This window comes from Piliocolobus tephrosceles, chromosome 6 (genome assembly GCF_002776525.5).
Source record: "Piliocolobus tephrosceles isolate RC106 chromosome 6, ASM277652v3, whole genome shotgun sequence".
NCBI lineage: Eukaryota > Metazoa > Chordata > Mammalia > Primates > Cercopithecidae > Piliocolobus > Piliocolobus tephrosceles.
In genome coordinates, this window is record NC_045439.1 from 93,962,396 (window position 1) to 93,985,690 (window position 23,295).

Genomic DNA, 23,295 nt, shown 5'->3' on the forward strand with positions numbered 1-23,295 from the left:
CCGGATCTCAGCTCACTGCAAGCTCCGCCTCCCGGGTTTACGCCATTCTCCTGCCTCAGCCTTCCGAGTAGCTGGGACTACAGGTGCCTACCACCTCGCCTGGCTAGTTTTTTGTATTTGTTAGTAGAGACAGGGTTTCACCATGTTAGCCAGGATGGTCTTGATCTCCTGACCTCGTGATCCGCCCATCTTGGCCTCCCAAAGTGCTGGGATTACAGGCTTGAGCCACTGCACCCGGCCAGTATGATTTTTTATCTTTTATTTTTTAGTTTGTTGAGCCTTGCTTTATGGCCAAGAATGTGGTCTATCTTGGAGTATGTTCTGTGTGCAGATGAGAAGAATGAATATTCTGTGGTTGTCTATTGAGTTTAAATCCAGAATTTCTTTGTTAGTTTTCTACCTTGATGATCTATCTAATGCTGTCATGCTGACAGTGGGGTGTTGAAGTCTCCCACTGTTATTGTGTGGCTGGCTATCTTTTCATTGGTCTGGAAGTTCTTATTTTACGAATCTGGGTGCTCCAATGTTGGGCATGTACATATTTTGAATGGTTAAACCTTCTTGTTGAATTGAACTCTTCATGATGTACTGCCCTTCTTTGGACTTTTTTTGTTTTTTTCTTGAGATGGAGTCTCACTTTGCCACCCAGGCCTAGAGGTGCAGTGGTGCAATCTCGGCTCACTGCAACCTCTGCCTCCTGGGCTCAAGCAATTCTCCTGCCTCAGCCTCCCAGATAGCTGGGATTACAGGTGTCTGCCACCACACCAGCTAATTGTTTTGTATTTTTAGTAGAGACTGTGTTTCACCATGTTGGCCAGGCTGGTCTCAAACTCCTGACCTCAGGTGATCCCTCTGCCTCGGCCTGTCAAAGTGTTGAGATTACAGGCGTGAGCCATCGCACTTGGCCTTCTTTGTCCTTTTTTTTTTTTTTAACTGTTGTTGATGTAAAGTCTGTTTTATCTAAGTATAGCAACTCCTGCTGTTTTATATTTTCCATTTACATGGTAGATCTTTTTCCAAACTTTTAGTTTGAGCTTATGGGTGTCGTTACATCTAAAATGGGTCTCTTGAAGACAGGTGACAGATAAGTCTTGTTTTCTTATCCAGCTTGCCACTCTGTGCCTTTTAAGAGGGGCATTTAGACCATTTACATTCATTGTTAATCTTGATATGCAAGGTTTTGATTATATCATGAAGTTGTTCGTTGCTGATATGGTTTGATTTGTGTCCCTGCCCATATCTCATGTCATATTATAATTCCAGTGTTGGAGGAGGGGCCTGGTGGGAGGTAATTGGATCATGGGGTTAGATTTCCTCTTTGCTGTTCTTGTGATAGTGAGTGAGTTCTCATGAGATCTTCTTTAAAAGTGTGTAGCACCTTCCCCCTTTTCTCTCTTGCTCCTGCTCTGAACATGTAAGATGTGCCTCCTTCCTCTTCACCTTCCACCATGATGGTAAGTTTCCTGAGGCATTGTAAGCCCCCTGCAGCCATGCTTGCTGTACAGCCTGCAGAACCATGAGCTGGTTAAACCACTTTTCTTTATAAATTACCCTGTCTCGGGTGGTTCTTTATAGCAATGTGGGAACAGACTAATATAGTTGTTTTGTACTTTCTATTGTGTGGTTTCTTTATAGGGTCTGCAGGCTATGTACCCAAGTGTGTTTTTCTGGTAACAGGTATTATTTTGTTTCCATGTTTAGAACTTCCTTAAGGATCTCTTCTAAGGCTGCTCTAGTAGTAACGAATTCCTTTAGCACTTGTTTATCTGGAATATATATATATATATATATTTTTTTTGGACATGGAGTCTCACTCTGTCGCCCAGGCTGGAGTGCAGTGGTGCGATCTCCACTCACTGCAAGCTCCGCCTCCCGGGTTCACGCCGTTCTCCTGCCTCAGCCTCTCGAGTAGCTGGGACTACAGGCGCCCGCCACTGCACCCAGCTAATTTTTTGTATTTTTAGTAGAACTGGAGCTTCACAATGTTAGCCAGGATGGTCTCAATCTCCTGACCTTGTGATCTGCCTGCCTCGGCCTCCCAAAGTGCTAGGATTACAGGCGTGAGCCACCACACCCGGCCTCTGGAAAATATTTTATTTCTCCTTTATTTCTGCTCATGAAATTTAGTTTGGGAGGATATGAAATTCTTGTTTGGAATTTATTTTCTTTTTAGAATGCTGGAAATAGGCCACCAGTCTCTCCTGGCTTCTAAGGTTTCTGCTGAGACATCTGCTGTTAGCCTGATGGGGTTGCCTTTTTACATAATCTGCCCTTTTTCTCTAGCTGTCTTCAGTGTTTTTCCTTTGAGTTGATGTTGGACAATTTAATGACTGTATGCCTTGGTGATGTTCATTTTGTATAGTATTTCACCAGTATTCTCTGGATTTCTTGTATCTGCATGTCTACTTCTTTACTAATATTTGGGAAATTTTATTGAATTATTTCCTCAAATATATTTTCCTGGTTGTTCCCTTTTTCTTATTCTCTCTTAGGAGTATCAGTAATTCATAGGTTTAGTCATTTTATATAATTCCGTATTTCTCAAAGACTGTTCATTTTTTATAATTATTTTTTCTTTATTTTTGTCTGCCTGGGCTAGTTCAAAAGACCAGTCTTCAAAGCTCTGAAATTCTTTGGTCTGCTTGGTCAGTTTATTTCTTTTTCTTTTTCTTTTTCTTTTTTTTTTTTTTTGAGACGGATTCTTGCTCTGTCATCCAGGCTGTAGTGCAGTGGCCCGATCTCAGCTCACTGTAAGCTCTGCCTCCCAAGTTCATGCCATTCTCCTGCCTCAGCCTCCCGAGTAGCTGGGACTACAGGTGCCCACCACCACGCCTGGCTAATTTTTTGTATTTTTAGTAGAGACGTGGTTTTACTGTGTTAGCCAGAATGGTTTTGATCTCCTGACCTCGTGATCTGCCCACTTTGGCCCCCCAAAGTGCTGGGATTACAGGTGTGAGTCACCGTGCCCAGCTCTAGTCAGTCTGTTTCGAAAGCTTTCAATTGTATTTTGAAATTCTTTTTGTTTTAATTCCAGAAGCTCTGATGTGTAAGTTATTTATCTCTTTTTTCATTTCCTGGATTGTTTTAGAAGTTTCTTTATGTTATTTTCAACCTTGTCTTGGATCTCATTGAGTTTCTTTACAGTCCATGCTTTGAATTCTTTTTCTGTCATTCCTAAGTTTCCATTTTGGTTAGGGACCTTTGTCCTTTGGTAGTATCATTACATTCAGCTTTTTCTCATGGTGCTAGAATTCTTGCACTCGTTCTTTCTCATCTGGAAATGCTGGCACTTCTGGTTTTTGTAATTATTTTCGTGTGGGTAGGATTTTTTTCTTTTTCTTTCTTTGTCGATTATGTTATTATTTTCTTTCCCTTTCCATTTTATCCCCTAAGGAGTATGACTGTAGAGTATGCTGGGTAGGGTTTTTTGGCTTTGATTTTATAGCCCTATGCACTTCTTTTGGTGGGTTTTACATTGGGCTATGCAGTTTGACTTACAAGCCTGTAGATGGCACTTACAAGTAAGAGCCGGCTGCAGTCAACATGGCTGGGTATATACTTGATCCTTGTTTGCTGGTGGAAGCTCTCTGTTGCCTCAGGCAATGGACTGAGTTGTGGAATGCACAATGGTCTGAGCTCCCTCAGACCACTGTGGGAGGGTCATGAAGGGTGGGGCTGGACCAGGTAGGTCCCCTAATGGCAGGCACAAGCACCAGTACAGAGGGAGAATCCAGCGGGCAGCCACCAAGCACCCAGAGGTATGCCTAGGCATGGAGCTGGGAAGCCTCCTCAGCCCCAAGTTCTCTGCCCAGGAATTGAGGGTGGCCTAAATGCCTAATCCAGGGGAATGGGTGTTCCAGATGCCTGGAGATCTGCCTGGGTATGAAACAGAGAGGGCCCCCTGCACCACAATCTCTGCACAGGAGGGATGGGGCAACTCAGGCTGCTGATTCAGGCAAGCTGGTGCTTCGAGTGCCTGGAGATCTGTCTGGGCATGGAACAGAGAGGGCCTCCCTGCACCAGGATCTCTGCTCAGGAATGGTAGGTTGGATCAGACTGCTAATCCAGGTGAGTGGGTGCTCCCGATACCTGGAGATCTGCCTGGGTGTGGAGTAGAGAAGGCCGTCCTACACCAGAATCTCTGCACAGGAGGGGTGGAGTGACTCAGGCTGGTGATCCAGGCAAGCTGGTACTCTGATTGCCTAGAGATCTGCCTGAGCAGAGAGGCCCACTGCACCAAGATCTCAGGGGAGCAGGGTGGGGCACCCAGCAATGGCACATACAGATCATTTCCAAGTCACCAAGCATGTGTGTGTGTGTGTGTGTGTGTGTGTAGTATTATAAAAAAATCAGTAAGCTAAGGTTAATTATTTATTCAAGAAGGATTATTTTTATAAATTTAGCATAAGTCTATGGTGCTTATAAGTCTACAGTGGTATACAGTAATGTTCTAGGCATTCACATCTTCTCACTACTCATGCACTGACTCACCTAGAGCAACTTTTATCATTGTGAAAACAAAGATTAAAAATCACTACGTGCCAGATATTGTGCTAGATAGTAGGGACAGACTTTTTAGTAAGACGTGGCTCCCACATTCAAGAATTTCATAGTCTAGTGAAGAAGAATAAATTGGAAATAGAGTAGCACTAGGTAAAAAGTTCAACAATAGAAGCATATACAGAATTCAGCAGTTACAGCAGTGAAACAGTAAGTTCCACAATGGGCAGTGTGGTAAGGCTTCCCAAAAGAAGTGACTTTTAAAATGTGTCTGCACACAGACATGTCATGTGGCTTCACAGGGCAGACAGGAACAACGGGGGAAAGTCAGAGAAGTCAGTCGATAAGAGGCGGGTAGTGGAGGGTTTTTTAAGCCACATGGGGAGAGCTGCTCTTTCTCTAGGGGCTCTGATAGCTAATAACAACAGTTAACAACTACCTGTCATTTATTAAGCAGCTGGTATGTGCTAGAGATTCTAAACCACCATTCATTTGCTCACAGCAACCCTATATGATGAATGGCAGTAGTTACATGTGAAGATACAAAGAAACTGCAGTTGAGTGACTGGCCCAAGATCACACAGCCAATAAGTGACAGAGTTGTACCCAGGACTTGTACATAGATCCTGCTTTGAGTGACATGCAGAGATGGATTTACCATGAAGCTAATGAAACTTAAATTTCAGGGTTCCCCACTTGCTAGACGCCTGTGAATGCTGTGAGTTGTCATGATTGAGGTAGAGAGGGGAAGCTGGGGTATAAACCAGAAAGCATTTCTGTGTAAGCATTTCTGGGAACTTGCCTGATGACAATCTCAGAAGAAAAGTTCTGGCAGTTTTTTTGTGGTTTATTTTCTTCTTGTAAATACTCACTTTTGTAATTGAACATTATATGTCTGAAAGATGAGAAGTTCAACCATCAGAGAAGGCTACATGAAAGAAAATAGCATGCTCATAAACAACTCCATGCAGTTTCACACTGCCGAATCATGGCATGAGGAGCGAAAAGTGACAGGAGTTTAGACTGGTCAAAACTGTTTCTTGAAACATTCTAAGGAATAATGTATGTGTAATTATATACTGTTCTGAGGAATTTTGACTTTAGCCTATCAGAGATTCTCAACCTCAGCTGTAAGTAAGAATTGGTATATCTGAGGAAGGGTTATTTATTTATTTATATATATATATATTTTTTTTGAGATGGAGTCTCACTCTGTTGCCCAGGCTGGAGTGCAGTGGCATGATCTCGGCTCACTGCAAGCTCCACCTCCCGGGTTCACACCATTCTCCTGTCTCAGCCTCTCAAGTAGCTGGGACTACAGGCACTCGCCACCACGCCTGGCTATTTTTTTGTATTTGTAGTAGAGATGGGGTTTCACTGTGTTAACCAGAATGGTCTCGATCTCCTGACCTCGTGATCCGCCCACCTTGGTCCCCCAAAGTACTGGGATTACAGGCGTGAGCCACCACGCCTGGCCATATCTTTATTTTTTTAAAGCTCCATAAGTAAGTCAGATGTACAGCTAGGAATGCTGTAAGCAATGAGAAGCTATAGACAGATTTGAAGTAAGGAAGTGACATAATCAGATGTGCATCTTCAAAGGGAATTCCACTTTAAATGGGTGGGAGGAGAGACCTGTAGTAGTCCAGGCAAGAGATGATGTCTTTTAATGACTGCATAATGGTTAGTCAAGTTAAATTTTTGTAATTCTGTTATGCATTATTTATGTTTCTAGGGATGTATATGTACTCACCATTACTCAAAAGAAGTACATCTTTTTATGTTCTTTTTGTTGTTGTTGTTACTGTAATTTTTCACTAGGACAGATTCCCCGGAGTGATTCTGTTGAGTCAAAGGAAATGAGTAGTTTTCACTCCTGCTTGTAAATTATTATAATGGTTGTAATCCATTCCTAGAGTTGACTTCCGTGTGGTGGGCCAAATAGGAACTTTAGAATCATTTTTTAAAGTTCTAAAAAACTATTTGAGTTTTGATTGATTTTATTTTGAAATTAGCAGTAAATTATCAGAACAATGCTCACATTGTATTTATGGTAACCACTCACTCAGTAACTAAATTTATCTTTCATAGATTGATGAACTCCCAGAGGGAGCTGTGAAGCCTCCAGCAAACAAGTATCCTATCTTCTTTTTTGGCACCCATGAAACGTAAGTTAGCAAAAATAGTTTCAACAGCTCTAACTTGACTCTGCTATGCTACATTGTTATGGATGATCTCTGACATCGTACATCTTGTTAAAATCATTATAATCAATTATATAAAATTACCAGACTTAATGTATTTTTCTTTTTTTTTTTTTTTTTTTGAGACGGAGTCTCGCTCTGTCGCCCAGGCTGGAGTGCAGTGGCACAATCTCGGCTCACTGCAAGCTCCGCCGCCTCCTGGGTTCACGCCATTCTCCTGCCTCAGCCTCCCTAGAAGCTGGGACTACAGGCGCCTGCCACCTCGCCCGGCTAATTTTTTTGTATTTTTTAGTAGAGACAGGGTTTCACCGTGTTTGCCAGGATGGTCTTGATCTCCTGACCTCGTGATCCGCCCGCCTCGGCCTCCCAAAGTGCTGGGATTACAGGCTTGAGCCACCGCGCCCGGCCGACTTAATGTATTTTTCTTAATGTAAATAGTTTTCGTGATAGAAGTCTTTATGACTAAAAGCATATCTTTGCTTTTGAGTATCATTTGTGTTTCTGCTTAAATGTTGGTCATCGCCCAGAAGTCTCCTCTAGGACACTTTTAAGTCCTAGAGTGGTTTCTATACCACTCCCAGTAATTTCTTGTGTTGCTCTTATATATTTCCCTTCCAGAGAAATTTTTTCCATTCATGTTTCAGAGAACAAAGTTATGTTCTCTCAGGCTCTTTCACCTTGTTGGGCCCTCAAGGAAATATACCACCTTTTTTAGGTTTTCTAACTGTATTTGTTGGTGTACAGACTACACTGATGTAATAAAGGAACCTAGAAATACAATGTCTCAAATAATATAGAAGTTTATTTCTTTCTTTTGAAATAATTCAGAGGTAGGCAGGTAGATTGGGGTGGGTAGACTACTTTGCTCTAGGGACCCGAGCTGCTTCTGTTTTCTTGTCATGTCATTGAGTGCTAAAACAAACAAACCAAAAAAAAACTGGCTCAGCAATACATGTGCATCTTGCAGGCAGTGGGAAGGAGGAAAGAGAAGAGGTGAAGAACAAGTAGATCCTTGTAAGGAAATGACAAGGAAGTTACATACAGTAGGTCTTCACTTAAGTGGATCGATTCCTGGAAACTGTGACTTTAAAAGAAACATCAGACAGCAGGCTGTCAACTAACATCTTTTTGTTCAGTGTTGTCACAGTTTCCAAAAACCTATCGACGTTAAGTGTGGACTTACTGTATATCATTTACACTTGCATTCATTCCAGTGACAAGAACTTGGTCATGTGGCCACATCTAGCTACAAGGAAAGCTGAGAAATTGTCTCTAGCTGGGCAACTCTGTACCCTGCTTTATCTAGTATAGGAAAAAAGAAGAGCATGAATACTGTGGAATAGTTGGCAATCTTTGACACACTGGGAATGGATATGGTTATTTACAACAAGAAAACAAATGGAACAGAAATTGGAAATGTGGAGAAAAGCTAAAAACTGTCACAAAATTTTAAAGTCTTCAAATTCAGGGTCATCACTTATATTCATCTGAATGTTAGTAGAGCCTAGCATGAACTTTCTTAGCTTGTTGTCTCTGCCACCCAACATCTTCCTCATTCTTGTCTTGAAAGAGAGTCAGGAGAAGCCTCTCAAGACAAATTTTTTTTCATATGAGAAATAATTGTAGTTTCTTTCAGGAAGTTTTATTTACTTTTATATTATTTTTATGTAATAGACATTATGGGCTATGCAACTGATCATGTTTTCCTCCTTAGGTTTCTAGAAAGCTTAGAAATAAGTTTTACCTATAATAAATGCATAGGGCTCTATGATGCATATTTTTGCGTTTTCCTTATTTCCTCCCTTCCCATTTTGTTTTTGTACCATTGGTTTGATTTTTTTAGAACCCATCTCCAAGTGATCTGGTTGTACTGTAGTCCATATGTGATTTTTTGCTGGTTTGATCATCCAGAGGCAGATTTAAAAATACCTGGGGAGAATGAACTTCAAAAAACCTGTCATAACATTGGTTCTGTTGAGCTTAGTTTACTAAGTATTGGGCGTCCGTGAACCTGAGATTATACTTGCCATAGCAAGTATGAATGTTCACCCTCTCCAAAGGCAGAAATTATGTCAGTGTTTCTTCCTCTTACTTACACAGTGCTTAACACAGTGCCTGGCCCATGGTAGGTATTTAAAAAATAGCTGTTGATTAAATTAAAATCAGTTAAATGATGCAGGGGAGGTATGTGAAAAGTGATATGAGCTTAACAAGAAGGCTATGTTTGGTTCAGCTAAAGGAGTACCCTAGGCAGGACCAGAATTTTCCTCAGAACATGACTTTGAATCTTTTCTAATTCTGAGATAGGTGACTGGAACCCCAAGTTCTTCCACTTGGTATAACATAAACCCAGTAGTTTTAGTCTAGACAATTTTCAAGGAATCCTTAACATGGAAAAATATATCATCCTCAGTGCATTTAGCTTTGAAAAAATGTATTTTCTTTTCTACGCTTAAAAAATTTTAAAACATGCAGTTAACCAATTGAGAGAGGATTTGATTTATACAATCATCTGTAATCCAGAAAAAACAGGGTTGTTTATCAAAAAATTACAGCTTGTTTTAGAATAGTTCATTCAGGCTCCCTCTTGCCAGCAGTAGCAAGAGGCCGGTTGTCAGTTAAAGTCATTCTTGTGGAATGCTAGTAAAAATGTATCATTTATTCATAAAAAGAATGCTTTCTGTTCTCTGTAGCAGGAAGACATCCATCTCGTACATCCAAAAGTGGTATCCAAAAGTGGGACAAGATAAAAATAAAGAAAGCAAAAATTGTTAACTCTTTCATCAAAAAATAATGACCATTAGCCCTGACTCTTGTGGCATTATTACAGTATAGGCAGCTGAGTGCAGTGGTTCATGCCTGTAATACCAGCACTTTGGGAGGCCAAGGCGGGAGGATGACTTTAGCTCAGGAGTTCGAGACTAGCCTGGGCAATATAGTGAGATCCTGTCTCTACAAAAAATAACATTAGCCAGGCGTGGTGGCTGTAGTCCTAGCTACTCAAGAGGCTGAGGTGGGAGGATCACTTGAGCCTGGTAGCCAAAGCTACAGTGAGAGACCCTTTCTCCCCTGCCCAAAAAAATAAGTATGGGCAAGCTCTGGTTAGCATCAAGTAGCTGATGTGAATACGAGGCAACTTAGCCCACAGTTATTTCTTAAGCATAGTGTCAAAGACTGGGGAAGGTCAAAAGCTAGAGTCTAATAATTCATTGACAGATTCCTCTAAAAGTGAAGTTGCCATACACAAAGTCCATTTATTATGTTCAGTTTATCAAGCAAGACTTTGACTTTTTTTATTAAGATGTCCAGTAATGTAATAAATTATTTCTGGGTTCAATGAGGTGGAATCATGCTGACTGAGCAATGAAAGGTGAATAATAAGGAAAAGTTTGGTGCTGCTTAAACTGCTCTGGGGTCAGCAAGCTTACCCAGGTGTTTTAATGAACTTGAAGTTTTTGATCAGCTGGACAAGGCGAGGGATAAACACTGAGACCCAGGCAGAAAATGGAATTTACAGAGATCAATAGTAAACTGTTAACCTCTCGTCTGAAAGCTTTCAGTATCTTCTCTTTACTGATAATTTCCAAATTTACATCTCTGGCTTACACCTTTCCCCTCTACTCCAGAGTCCTCTCTCCAACTGCCTGACATCTTCACTTGGATATCTAAACTGGATTTTAAATTTAACATTCAAAACTGAGTTTTTTGCCCCCAAATATTGTTTCCTGCCAAAAATATTTCAATTTTGGTAAATACCAACTCCGTCTTATTTCTCTGTCTAAAACCTTGGAGATGGCCGGGCGTGGTGGCTCATGGCTGTAATGCCAGCACATTGGGAGGCCGAGGTGGGCGGATCACGAGGTCAGGAGATCAAAACCATCCTGGCCAACATGGTGAAACCCTGTCTCTACTAAAAATACAAAAATTAGCTGGGCATGGTGGCGCATGCCTGTAATCCCAGCTACTCAGGAGGGTGAGGGAAAAGAATCTCTTGAACCAGGGAGTCCGAGGTTGCAGTGAGCCGAGATCGCGCCACTGCACTCCAGCCTGGCAACGAAGTGAGACTTTGTCTCAAAAAAAAAACAACAACAACAAAAGCAAAAAAACCTTGGAGATATCCTCAACTCCTCCACCCTTTCTCACATATGCCAGCCCATCAACAAATCTTGATGCTCTTTCTTGAGAATGAATTCAGGATCTGACCACTTCTTACCAACAGTACTGTTTACACCCTGGTTCAAGTCACCATCATTACTTCAGAAGCCTTCTAATTAGTTTCCCTGCTTCTACTGTAGCAACTAAGTCTTCAGTCTGTTTTCAGTACAGCAGCCAAAGTTATCCTATTAAAACATAAATTGCCACTTCTCTTCTGAAAACCTTTAATGGCTTCCCATCTCACTCAAAGCCTTTATATTGGCCCTCAAGCCCCTAAGTAATCTGTGCCCCCACTCTGTTAACCTCTCTCACACTGGTCATCCAGAAATGAGTGTGTCACTCATTTCACTCTGGCCACACCAACCTCTTCTGTTTCTCAAACTTATGAGGCACTCTTCCTCTCCCACCTCAGGGACTTTGTACTTGGTCTTTCTTCAACCTGTTCTTTTCTTCTCCAGGTAACTGCATGAGTTGTTCGTTCACTTTCTTTGTTCTGTACTTAGCTATTCCCTTTGCCTTCCTTGATCTGTATATCTATAATAATAAAATCCACCTCCTATTCTTCCCATCCTTCTCTGCTTTTTTTTTTTTTTTAGCACACATACTATATATTTTATTTATCTTTCTATTGTCCAAGCCCCCACCCCTGCCACTATAACATATGCTCCAAGAAAACAGAGATGTTTGTCTCTTTGTTCCCTGTAGCTCCTCTGGAATAGTGCCTGACACATTGTATTAACAAATGTTCAATCAGTGTTGTTGAATGAAGGAATATGTGAATCTCAGTTTGAAAAGTAAGCTCTAGGGGTGTCAGCCAGAACTGTGGCCCAAAGACTCTGATTTGAATGCTCAGATCTGTTAGACTCAGAATTTGTTCTAATTTCTTTTTTTTTCTTGGTTATGATTGATTTAGGATATGGTTTAAATGGGGTAAGAGTCTATCTGCTTTGTCACTTCTAATTTTTTTCTTACTTAGTGCCTCATTAAACACTAACATGATTTTTTAATTTATAGAAATAATAGGCCAGGCACGGTGGCTCATGCCTGTAATCCCAGCACTTTGGGAGGCCAAGGCGGGCGGATCACCTGAAGTCAAGAGTTCAACACCAGCCTGACCAATGTGGCAAAACCGCGTCTCTACTAAAAATACAAAATTAGTCAGGTGTGGTGGAGCATGCCTGTAATCCCAGACTTGGAAGGCTGAGGCAGGAAAATCACTTGAACCCGGGAGATGGAGGTTGCAATGAACTGAGATCACAGCATTGCACTCCAGCCTGGGCAACAAGAGCAAAACTCCATCTCAAAAGAAAAGAAAGAAATAATAGTGAATAAATATACTACCATGATACAGTAGTACCCCCTTTGTCTGTAGGGGATACATTCCAAGACCTCCACTGGATGCTTAAAATCATGGATAGTGTGAACCCTATATATACTATGATTTTTCCATCTGATAACAGAGATAGCTACTAAGTAACTAGTGGGCAGGTAGTGCAAATATGATGGATATGCTGGACAAAGGGATGATTCGTGTCCCAGGTGGGATGGAGTGGGTGTGAGATTTTACCACACTACTCAGGGGTGTAATATTTAAAACTTACGAATTGTTTATTTTCCATTGACTATATTTGGACCACAGTTGACCATGGGTAACTAAAACCACAGAAGGCAAAACCACAGTTAAGTGGGGAAGTACTATATAGAGAGTTAAAATCTTTTTTTCATTCTAGTATTTATATTTTTACTGTGAATTTCATAAAACCCTTACCTATGGTAACATTAACATAGATAAATCTTAGTTTAAGATGATGATTTAAGTGGCCAAAGTAGACATATTTAATTCTACTTATGTAACTAAAAGTTGGTTTTTAAATGAAGATATTGATAATTTAAAATCAAAGTAGCACAATCCAGGTGGCTGTATGCTTAGCTATCCATTTTTTCTGCCTTGAAGTATGTGTCTAAAACACCTTGTAATATGTGCCTAACTTGAAGGGTTTATATGTACTTTACATTTGTTTGCTATATTATGCTCTGACATCTTCATTGATACTGATATTTAAAATATCTTACTTTTGAAGGTCAGTGTGTCAATTATATTTCTAATATATCTCTGCAGTGCATTTCTAGGTCCCAAAGACCTTTTTCCATATAAGGAGTACAAAGACAAGTTTGGAAAGTCAAACAAACGGAAAGGATTTAATGAAGGATTGTGGGAAATAGAAAATAACCCAGGAGTAAAGTTTACTGGATACCAGGTAATGGTTTACTTCGTTGTCACTTGCTATATCTCATTTCTTTGGTTTTAATACTTTTTCAGATCTTTCTTATATGACCTTTCTACTAATAGTAGTTACCTTGAAGTCAGAATTCTTTTTGACTCCAATAGCATTTTGGATTAAATGTAATTCTTAATTACAAGGGTTCAAATCAAGTGTCCATTGGAAAATTCAGTTTGACAGCCCTTTGTTTTTCACAATCTTCCAAGTAAGTGGAACCCTTTCAAATTAAAACAGAGTAGTTGGCCGGGCGCGGTGGCTCAAGCCTGTAATCCCAGCACTTTGGGAGGCCGAGACAGGCGGATCACGAGGTCAGGAGATTGAGACCATCCTGGCTAACACAGTGAAACCCTGTCTCTACTAAAAAATACAAAAAACTAGCCGGGCGAGGTGGCAGGTGCCTGTAGTCCCAGCTACTTGGGAGGCTGAGGCAGAAGAATGGCGTAAACCCGGGAGGCGGAGCTTGCAGTGAGCTGAGATCCGGCCACTGCACTCCATCCTGGGCGACAGAGCGAGACTCCGTCTCAAAAAAAAAAAAAAAACAAAAAAAACAGAAAAACAGAGTAGTTCTTTTCAGTGTTTGTTCTTTGCTATTTTTTCAAAAATGTAATGAGCTAATATTTTATTATTTCTTAGGCAATTCAGCAACAGAGCTCTTCAGAAACTGAGGGAGAAGGTGGAAATACTGCAGATGCAAGCAGTGAGGAAGAAGGTGATAGAGTAGAAGAAGATGGAAAAGGCAAAAGAAAGAATGAAAAAGCAGGCTCAAAACGGAAAAAGTCATATACTTCAAAGGTTACTAAGAAGCTTCCCGTTGTTATTAATGTTACATTCATATTCATTAAACAGTTTTAGATTATTTTCCATGTGTTTATTGGGTACATAGAAATATACTAAATTCTATGGAGCCTCTGCCTTTGGAGACAAAATACAGCAGAGGGAAGTCAGGTAACCTTAGATATTAGAGCAATCTGACTATTGACTCTTTAGGGCTGATTTGGCCCTGAAAATACCACCTTTTTAGTTGGAGGGGGACTGTTCTTTAGTTAAGGATGTATGAGTAGCTTTGCCTCCTACAATAACCTCCGGACAAGCTCTAAAGAATTGAGAAATGTAGGAGACACAATATAATTCAAGACTATGTCTGTGTACTATATGTGTAAATGTATCACATGAAACTTAACTATAGAGTTCTAAGAAATGCATCATTAGGCAGTTTTGTCATTGTGCAAACAACATAGAGTATACTTTCACAAACCTAGGTGGTTCGGCCTATCACACATCTAGGCTTTGTGTATGTGGTCTGTCACTGACCAAAACATTACTATGTGACATGACTAAAAAGATATATTTTTACTTGTCATTCTGCTTCAAAGAATGTGCTTTGGCTCTTTCTTTATTCAGTTCTTTTATTTCCTGATCACCTAGTCTATTCCAGACACCAGACTAGGTATACAGTGGTGAGCAACTCCATTCTTGCCTTCACATAAATTATAGTACAATAGAGAGTGGGGGTGGCACACAGTGATGATGTAAATAATAAATTGTGAAAGGGCGTGAAGGAATTCAGTGGGAGCAGGGGGACCTAAAGTAGGTCCCCTATTTTAGATAGGGTGACCAGGGCTTTCTGAAAACGTGTAGTTTATGCTGAGACCTGAAAGAAGACAGTGGGAGAAGAAGCCATATATGGCAGAGGGAAAGGAATGTAGCAGCAAAGCTCTGAGGCAGGGAAGAGTTTAGCATGTTTTTCCTGTATTGAAAGAAGGTGTGGCTGGAAAGTCATGACCAAGGGGGAAAGGCTGGCAAAGGCCTAATAATGCAGACTTTTAGGCCGTAATGAGAAACTTGGATTTTATTCCAAATCTAACAATACTTGAAGGTTTTAAACAGAGGAATGACATGATCCTAGATTTACAAATTGAAAGTCTAGGTTTTTTCATATGGCAATTCAGAAATACAATTGAAAGAACTCTGAGATTGCGAAAATTATTCACCTTTTAGAAACTGAAAGCAAGATAAATGGATCCTTGAGGACCAGAGATTGGTACAGGTTTCACTATAATTGGTCTGTCACATAACTGAATACCTGGATAAATTACTTCTATTTAAATTCTGGTATTTAATGGGTGAATATACTTAGGAAACTCTAAAAACAAGTACCTAGAGTTTATTAGACTACCAGCATTTTATTTTGGCAGTATACAAAATCTTACCCAACTACCCAACTGGCATACAGGCAGAATTGTGTGAATGCAGCATTATTTCCTATGTACCTAATGAAAAACATGTGATTGCCTTGGATGGGGATAAAGTTTGCAAATGACAAGAAAGTAATTAGAATTTTCCTTGTCAGACTTTATCTTCCATTGCAATTATTTTTTAAGCTGAATTTCTTTTAGAATTTTGAACTTCATTTAAACACCTACTTGAATTGATTTTACTTAATTTACGATTGCCTGCTGAGCTTCCACCTAATGTGTTGTGCAACCCTAAATTATTTAAGCTACCTAATGTTGCCTAGGCATTTAATAGTGTGGATATGTGGCTTTTAAATGCCATTATTTTATTGCTTGTTAGAAAGACCAGAAGTAATGGGGCTCCACCTGGGTGGACTTAAAATTTAAAGCAGAGAAAGGGTAAAGACACACTTAGCTTACTAATGTTTGTCTATTTTAAATTAAGGGATCATTTCCTTTGCTTTCCTTGAAGAGTACAACTTCATGATCATTTAATAGCCTTTTGGCTGGGCACAGTGGCTCATACCTGTAATCCCAACACTTTGAGTGGCTGAGACAAGTGGCTCTCTTGAGCCCAGGAGTTTGAGACCAGCCTGGGCAATATAGTGAGACCTCATCTCCACAAATAATAAACAAAATTAGCCGAGAGTGATTGCTCACACCTGTAGTCCAGCTACTTTGGCGGCTGAGGTGGAAGGATTGCATGAGTCCAGGAGGTCCAGGCGAGTAGTCAGCCATGATCATGCCACTGCCCTCCAGCCTGGGAAACAGAGTGAGACCCTGTCTCAAAAGGAAAAAAGAAGAATAGCTTTTTATTTTTAATATCAATGAAATAACCTAGCATAATGGTTCTCAAACTGTTACATGTTTTAGAATTACATGGAAGGCTTATAAAGACAAGCTTACATTGTTTGACAAGCTTGCTACTTTTAATAGTTATACTATATTTTTTAGGAGAACAAAAAGTTTTTCACTTTTACTATCATTCTTGATCTTAACTGGAAACACTCCACATTTGTATCATTAAATCCCTGTTTTCCCTTCTTGTAAAAAGTAAAAATCACCACATTTTAAGGTGATGACATTTTAGGCTTGGTTAGTAGTTTCAGTTAAGTAAAATAGAAACATTGTTGAACCCCATCCCTAGAATTTCTGTTTCAGAAGGTCTAGGGTGGGGTCTAGGAATCAAATTTCCAGGTGAGGCTGATCCTGCTATCTGGGAACCACATTTAGAGAACCACTCACCTAGCGTAACTTCATTGTTCACTTTGGCTTCCCAATTGCTTCCTTTTTAAAAAACAAATACGGTGGCCTGGCGCGGTAGCTCAAGCCTGTAATCCCAGCACTTTGGGGGGCCGAGACGGGCGGATCACGAGGTCAGGAGATCGAGACCATCCTGCCTAACCCAGTGAAACTCCGTCTCTACTAAAAAATACAAAAAGCTAGCCGGGCGAGGTGGTGGGTGCCTGTAGTCCCAGCTACTCGGGAGGCTGAGGCAGGAGAATGGCATAAACCTGGGAGGCGGAGCTTGCAGTGAGCTGAGATCCGGCCACTTGCACTCCAGCCTGGGAGACAGAGCGAGACTCCGTCTCAAAAAAAAAAGCAAATACGGTGATTTTTTTTTTTCTTTTTTTTGAGACAGTGTCTTGCTCTGTCACCCAGGCTGGAGTGCAGTGGTGCAATATCAGCTCACTGCAACTTCTGCCCGCTGGGCTCAAGCTACCCTCCCACCTCAGCCTCCCCAGTAACTGGGACCACAGTCGTGCACCAGCCACCACACACAGCTTTTTTTTTTTTTTTTTTTTTTCATTTTTAGTAGAGACCAGATTTTTATCTTGTTGCCCAGGCTGGTCTCAAACTCCTGAGCTCAAACAGTCTGCCTGCCTCAACCTCCCAGAGTGTTGGGATTATAGGTATGAGCCACTGTGCCCAGCCAGTTTTTCTTTATGTCTATTACTTAGAGTTGAATAGTCTTCCTTTGCATGGAAAATTAGTGGCTCACAAACTTTTTTTTACTACATTCCAGTTGGGTAGAAGGAAAGGCCCCACACCTGTCTCCTCTACCTCACCTAATTTCAGTTTTCTAAGGAAAACACTCGGTAATCATAATGAAAAGTCATACTATAGCAGATTTGAGGGAGATTATATGTCTTCTCTCTTTAGCAGTAAGTCTATGGATTATTCATATTTGAGTCATAACAGATACTGGAGAATTATAGGTCAAAAATATTTTGTGTACAAATTATTTACTATATACAATAGGACTAATGAGAGCCTCACAACAAACTAAACTGGCATTGATAAACCACTAGTAATTTTAGTTAAAAAAAAAAACAAAGGTAGCGAAAATCAAACACACAACCAATTTAAGACCACAATGATGAAACAGAGTCCTTCTCCAAAATTACAGGAGTTTCAGTAATCTGAAAAACTTTTCAAGGTTACGGAATAGAGCTTGGCGGCCGGATTTCTTCACAGAATACTGAATGTTGTGACTCATTAATAAAACTTCAGTAATGCCCTAATTCTGTTCTGTATATCTCAAATACATGCCAAATTGTAATACTTATAAACTAATTTATAAGGTTACTCATAAAGATCCTTTATGAGCATTATAAATTTTAGGGAGTTGTTCATTATTATAAGAACAGCTGGGGACCGGGCACGGTGGCTCACGCCTGTAATCCCAGCACTTTGGGAGGCCGAGGCGTCCAGATCACGAGGTCAGGAGATAGAGACCATCCTGGCTAACACGGTGAAACCCCGTCTCTACTAAAAATACAAAAAAACTTATCCAGGCATGGTGGCGGGTGCCTGTAGTCCCAGCTACTCAGGAGGCTGAGGCAGGAGAATGTCGTGAACCTGGGAGGCGGAGCTTACAGTAAGCCGAGATAGCGCCACTGCACTACAGCCTGGGCAACAGAGTGAGACTCCTTCTCAAAAAAAAGAACTGCCTATGGAGGACTATTTGAAAACTACTATATAAAGCAGTTGCTACATTTTAACAATTATACTATAAGGATAAAGCGTTTCACTTTTACTGTTGTCATTCTTGATCTTCACTTGAAATACTCCACATTTGTATTATTAAATCCCTGTTTCCCTTCATGTAAAAAGTAAAAATCACATTTTAAACTGACATTTTGGGCTTGGCTGGTAGTTTCAGTTAAGTAAGACAGAAACAGTTTAATTATATATTCTGCCACACAGCTAGATGATGTTTTCTCTTTTTTTGTTTTTTGTTTTTTTGAAATAGTCTCACTCTGTCACCCAGGCTTGAGTGCAGTGATGCAATCTCCACTCACTGCAACCTCCACCTCCCAGGTTCAAGTGGTTCTCCTGCCTCAGCCTCCCAAGAAGCTGGGATTACAGGCTGCCCACCACCACACCCAGCTAATTTTGTATTTTTAGTAGAGATGGGGTTTCACCAGTGTTGGCTAGGATGGTCTGAAACTCCTGACCTCAGATGATCTGCTCACCTCGGCCTCCCAGAGTGCTGAGATGAAAGGCGTGAGCCACCGTGCCTGACTCCAGTTAATTTTTGTAGTTTTAGTAGAGGCAGGGTTTTGCCATATTGGCCAGGCTGATCTTGAATTCCTGACCTTAGGTGATCCACCCACCTCGGCCTCCCAAAGTGCTGGGTTTACAGGCATGAGCCACCATGTTTTCTCTTTGAAAATTGCATTTTAAAAAATTGATTATCTGAAGAAGCTTCAGTTTGCTCATTCGTTTCTGGAAGACCAAAAGTAACTTGGCAAAATCAGTTTTGCCTTACCTCTTACTTACAATGTGCCTGAAGATTCTTAAAATGTCTCAAAGAGGAAGTGTAGAAAAACACTATATTTTACTTTCTTAAGGTGCATAATTGGGGCCAGCTTTCTATAATTTTAATGCTGTGCTGCCAAGCAACTCTTGAGGCAAACTAATTGTATTTTCATCTTCCTCTAGAGTTCATCTTGTTTTCGAATGCAAAATGACGAGGAGAAAGGACTGGTTCACCATTATAGCCTTGAGTTCTTAAATAACTCTCCATAATTGAAAAGAATAGTTTATATCATACAGTTTTGTCAAGATGATTCTAGGTATCCCACTAGCCAAACAACTTCAAGAGGTGTTCAGCATGAATATCTGTATATTCTCTTGGATAGTTCACCTCACTTCTTTCAGTTTCCACTACTGTAAAATGATGGGGAGGATAAGATGACCTTTAGGGTACCTTCCAGTTCTATAGCCTTCTTAAGGTGGTGTCCTTCCAGCTGTATTTATTCATTGACAGTATTCTGGGTACATTAATCTTCATTTTCTGTTTTTAATATCACATTGCTGGAAATAACTAAGAGGTCATCTAGCCCACTTCTGCTTCCTTTCCAGCTAGTTAAACTGAGGCACAATGAGGTGAAATGATTTGTCCAGTGTCACCTAGCTGAGCCTTGGCATACTGCATGTTGTGTCAGTATATCCTCTATCAACCACTAAGACTAGATGCAAGTCAGCTATTTCTGCATCTCTTACTTGTACATTTGGATTTCTGTGTTTGACTGTAATATTTAACTTGTCTGAACATTTAGAAATCCTCTAAACAGTCCCGGAAATCTCCAGGAGATGAAGATGACAAAGACTGCAAAGAGGAGGAAAACAAAAGCAGCTCTGAGGGTGGAGATGCGGGCAATGACACAAGAAACACAACTTCAGACTTGCAGAAAACGAGTGAAGGGGTAAGGTTTCTCTTACCTTCTGTTAGAAGACATTTTGCTTCAGATTCAGCATCCATATGTCAACATTAGTAAACATTGTGTTAATAAATGGAGAAGTATTCTCAGCCTATTATATGTATCCACTCAGCTCTTTAGTATAATCAATTTAATTCTTAGAGTCTGAGAACAAAAGAGCCAAGTGAGAATTACACCTGCCTGTCAATTTGGAACTCCATGAACAGGTCTATTATTCTTTATACTAATTTTAGCAACTTTAGAGTCTTCTTAAAGTACAATGTGAAATACTGAAATTATGAAATGCCACCTCAAAATTCAACAGTTGTATTTCTTTTATCACAAAATCAATGGCATGTTCAAAATAGAGTATTACGTACTGCTGCTTCTTTCCCAGAAGCAATGTGTAATTCAGTGTACCCATGAGGACTTTAAAAATGCAAACAATGTTTGAATATTGATATTTAAAATACCCCTAGGGACAAATTTGTCTACGTTGACTCTTCATAACTTTTGTTAACCTTTGTTAACTTCAAAGCACAGGTAAGTCCACCTTTGGAAAAAACTGTTAGTGAAGGCAAATTTTGCCCCCATTGCATTTTATCCTCTGTGAAGACTGGTTAGACAATGTTAAATCATTTAAAAATAATGACCTAAGAAATTTATCTGGTTTCAGCTGAGTTCTTGCCTATTCATATCAGTCCTGTTTACCTCTCAACTCTTTTCTTCCTTCATCCCAGTTATCTATAATTACTCCCAAAGTATTATGATTCTGATTGTCCTCTTATTCCTCTCACCCAGGTCAGCCCTACTCTGTCCTCTGCTTATCTTCATCCTCTTGACTTTTCTCTAATAAGTAGTCCTCTATCACTGCTTTTGCCAGCAGCCTTCCCAGGGACATATACCTGCTAACAGTCACTGAGAACTTGAACACCTGGCTCACTTGATTTTCTCTTTATTCCACCTGCTACCTGTATGTCAGGTAGCTTCAATATGCAAATAGCAACAATTCCAACAATTTCTCTTCCCTTTACTACCAAACTTATTTCTAGATGCACTTCTCATGACAAAGGAAGAGTTGTCCTACCCCTTAATACAAGGAGTGTGGTCAGTGAACCAGTAGCATCAACATTATGTGAGAGCTTGTTAGAAATGCAGAATCTCAGACCTGCCCCAGACTCCAGATTCTGAATCAGAATCTGCATTTTAACTCAACCCCAAGTAATTCATATGCACATGAAAGTCTGAGAAGCACTAATTTACATCTGTCTATTGTCATGGTTCAGAATATTATCTCCTCCTGTTTTCTCCAAAGCACACTCAGTCATTTGTCCCCTTCTTCTGTACTACATCTTCTTTTCCACTGGCTCCTTCCCCTCTGCCTGTAAACAGCCTAAGGTCTCCCTTAATCTTGACAACACCTCCCTTCAATCTTATATTCTACCCTTTTCACGTTTCCCTTCATCTCTAAACTTCGTAAAAAGAATGATCTTTTCTCCCAGTCTCCATTTCCTTTCCTCCACCTCATGACTTAACCCATTGCACTCTTATTTCTTCTTTGACCACTTCATTGAAATTGCTCTTGTAAAGGTTCCTAGTGATCCTCTTCTTGCCCAATCCAATGTCTCATTTAGTCTTCATTTTCACCTCTGCAAAATTTAATTCCATTAGACATTTCTCCTCCTGACTTTTCTTCCAGGTTACCAATCTCTTCTGCTTCCTCTCCCTGTTCCTTCTTAGTCTCTTTCTAGAGCTCCTTTCTTCAGTCTGACTCGGCACACTTCTACTCCACAACTTCTTGTGTTCATCTTATCCATTCACATGATTTCAACTTTACTGATGACGTTTTCATTCTATATATCCTATGCATTGTAGATTCATTGTTCTAACCACTAATAAAACCATTTCTTTTTGAAAGCACCTTAGAACATAATAGCTGCTACTAGCTAGCACCAGTAACCTGCATGGCACATATTGTGCGTGCTCTGCATGCATTATCTCATTTAATCCTCACACAAACTTCAGGAGGTAGGTGCAGGTATTGCTTTTGCTTTTTAGTTGGGGAAACTGAGGCTGAAAGAATTGGCCTAGAATCACACAGCTAGTAAGAGCTTAAGTGGGAAGCAAGAGCCTATTTTTAATGATATATTTGTTATATACTAAATAATATATATAAATATAAGGTTATAAAGCTATAAAGTGATGCTGAACCTAAAAACTAGAACATCACAATTAACTTGTATCTATTTACGTATTCTTTCCAGTCCCTCTTCCTACCCAGAGATGAGCACTAATATTGTATTATTTCCTTTTCTTTTTAAAATGTTAGCCCATATGTAACATATAGGTGTGTACTTAACAGTGTATTGTTTAATTTTGCTTATTTTTAGCTTTTTAAAAACTTAACGACATTCACTCAGCACTGTTTTCCTAAGATTCCTTCGTGTGGTTATGTGTAGCAGTAGTCTATTTATTTTAACTACTGTATTCAGTTTTGTGGGTATACCACAACGTATTTATCCAGTCTCTTGGGTTGTTTCCAGCTTTTTGCAATTTTTTTTCTTTTTTCGAAATGGAGTCTTGCTCTGTTGCCCAGGCTGGAGTGCAGTGGCGCTATCTTGGCTTACTACAAACTCTGCCTCCCAGGTTCATGCCATTCTCCTGCCTCAGCCTCCCAAGTAGCTGGGACTACAGGTGCCCACCACCACGCCCGGCTAATATTTTTGTATTTTTAGTAGAGACGGGGTTTCACCGTTTTAGCCAGGATGGTCTCCATCTCCTGACCTCGTGATCTGCCCGCCTCGGCCTCCCAAAGTGCTGGGATTACAGGCGTGAGCCACCGTGCCCGGCCCCCAGCAGTTCTTATAATAATGAACAACTCCCTAAAATTTATAATGCTCATAAAGGATCTTTATGAGTAACCTTATAAATTAGTTGTAAGTATTACAATTTGGCTTTTTGCAATTATTAAGAACTGTGTGACTCTGAGCATTCTCATGCCTGTCTCCTAGTATACATGTACATGAGTTTATTTAGCATATGTAACTAGAATTGAAAATACTGACTTGTGAGCTGATGGATTTTAACTTTACAAGATAATGCCAAATTATTTTCCTTAGTAGTTGGACATTCTCACCAGAGGAATAGAAGAGTTCCCTGTGATTAACTTGGCATAGTCAGGCTTTTTAATTCTTGCCAATATAGTGAGTAT

At 40.2% G+C, this 23,295-nt stretch overlaps 1 protein-coding gene across 4 annotated transcripts in view; it reads left to right on the forward strand.

Annotated features, from left to right (window-relative positions):
• The window catches only part of HDGFL3 (HDGF like 3), a 102,468-nt gene that overhangs the window by 47,768 nt on the left and 31,405 nt on the right, over window positions 1–23,295 (forward strand). For all 4 annotated transcript variants that reach the window (XR_002726774.2, XM_023194325.2, XM_023194324.2 and 1 more), the window contains exons 2-5: window positions 6,592–6,668; window positions 12,979–13,117; window positions 13,775–13,933; window positions 19,944–20,090. Coding sequence is in view for 3 of the 4 variants with exons in the window: in XM_023194325.2 (XP_023050093.1) it covers window positions 6,592–6,668; window positions 12,979–13,117; window positions 13,775–13,933; window positions 19,944–20,090 (522 nt within the window). In the remaining variant the exon portion in view is untranslated. The remainder of the gene's footprint in view (window positions 1–6,591; window positions 6,669–12,978; window positions 13,118–13,774; window positions 13,934–19,943; window positions 20,091–23,295) is intronic.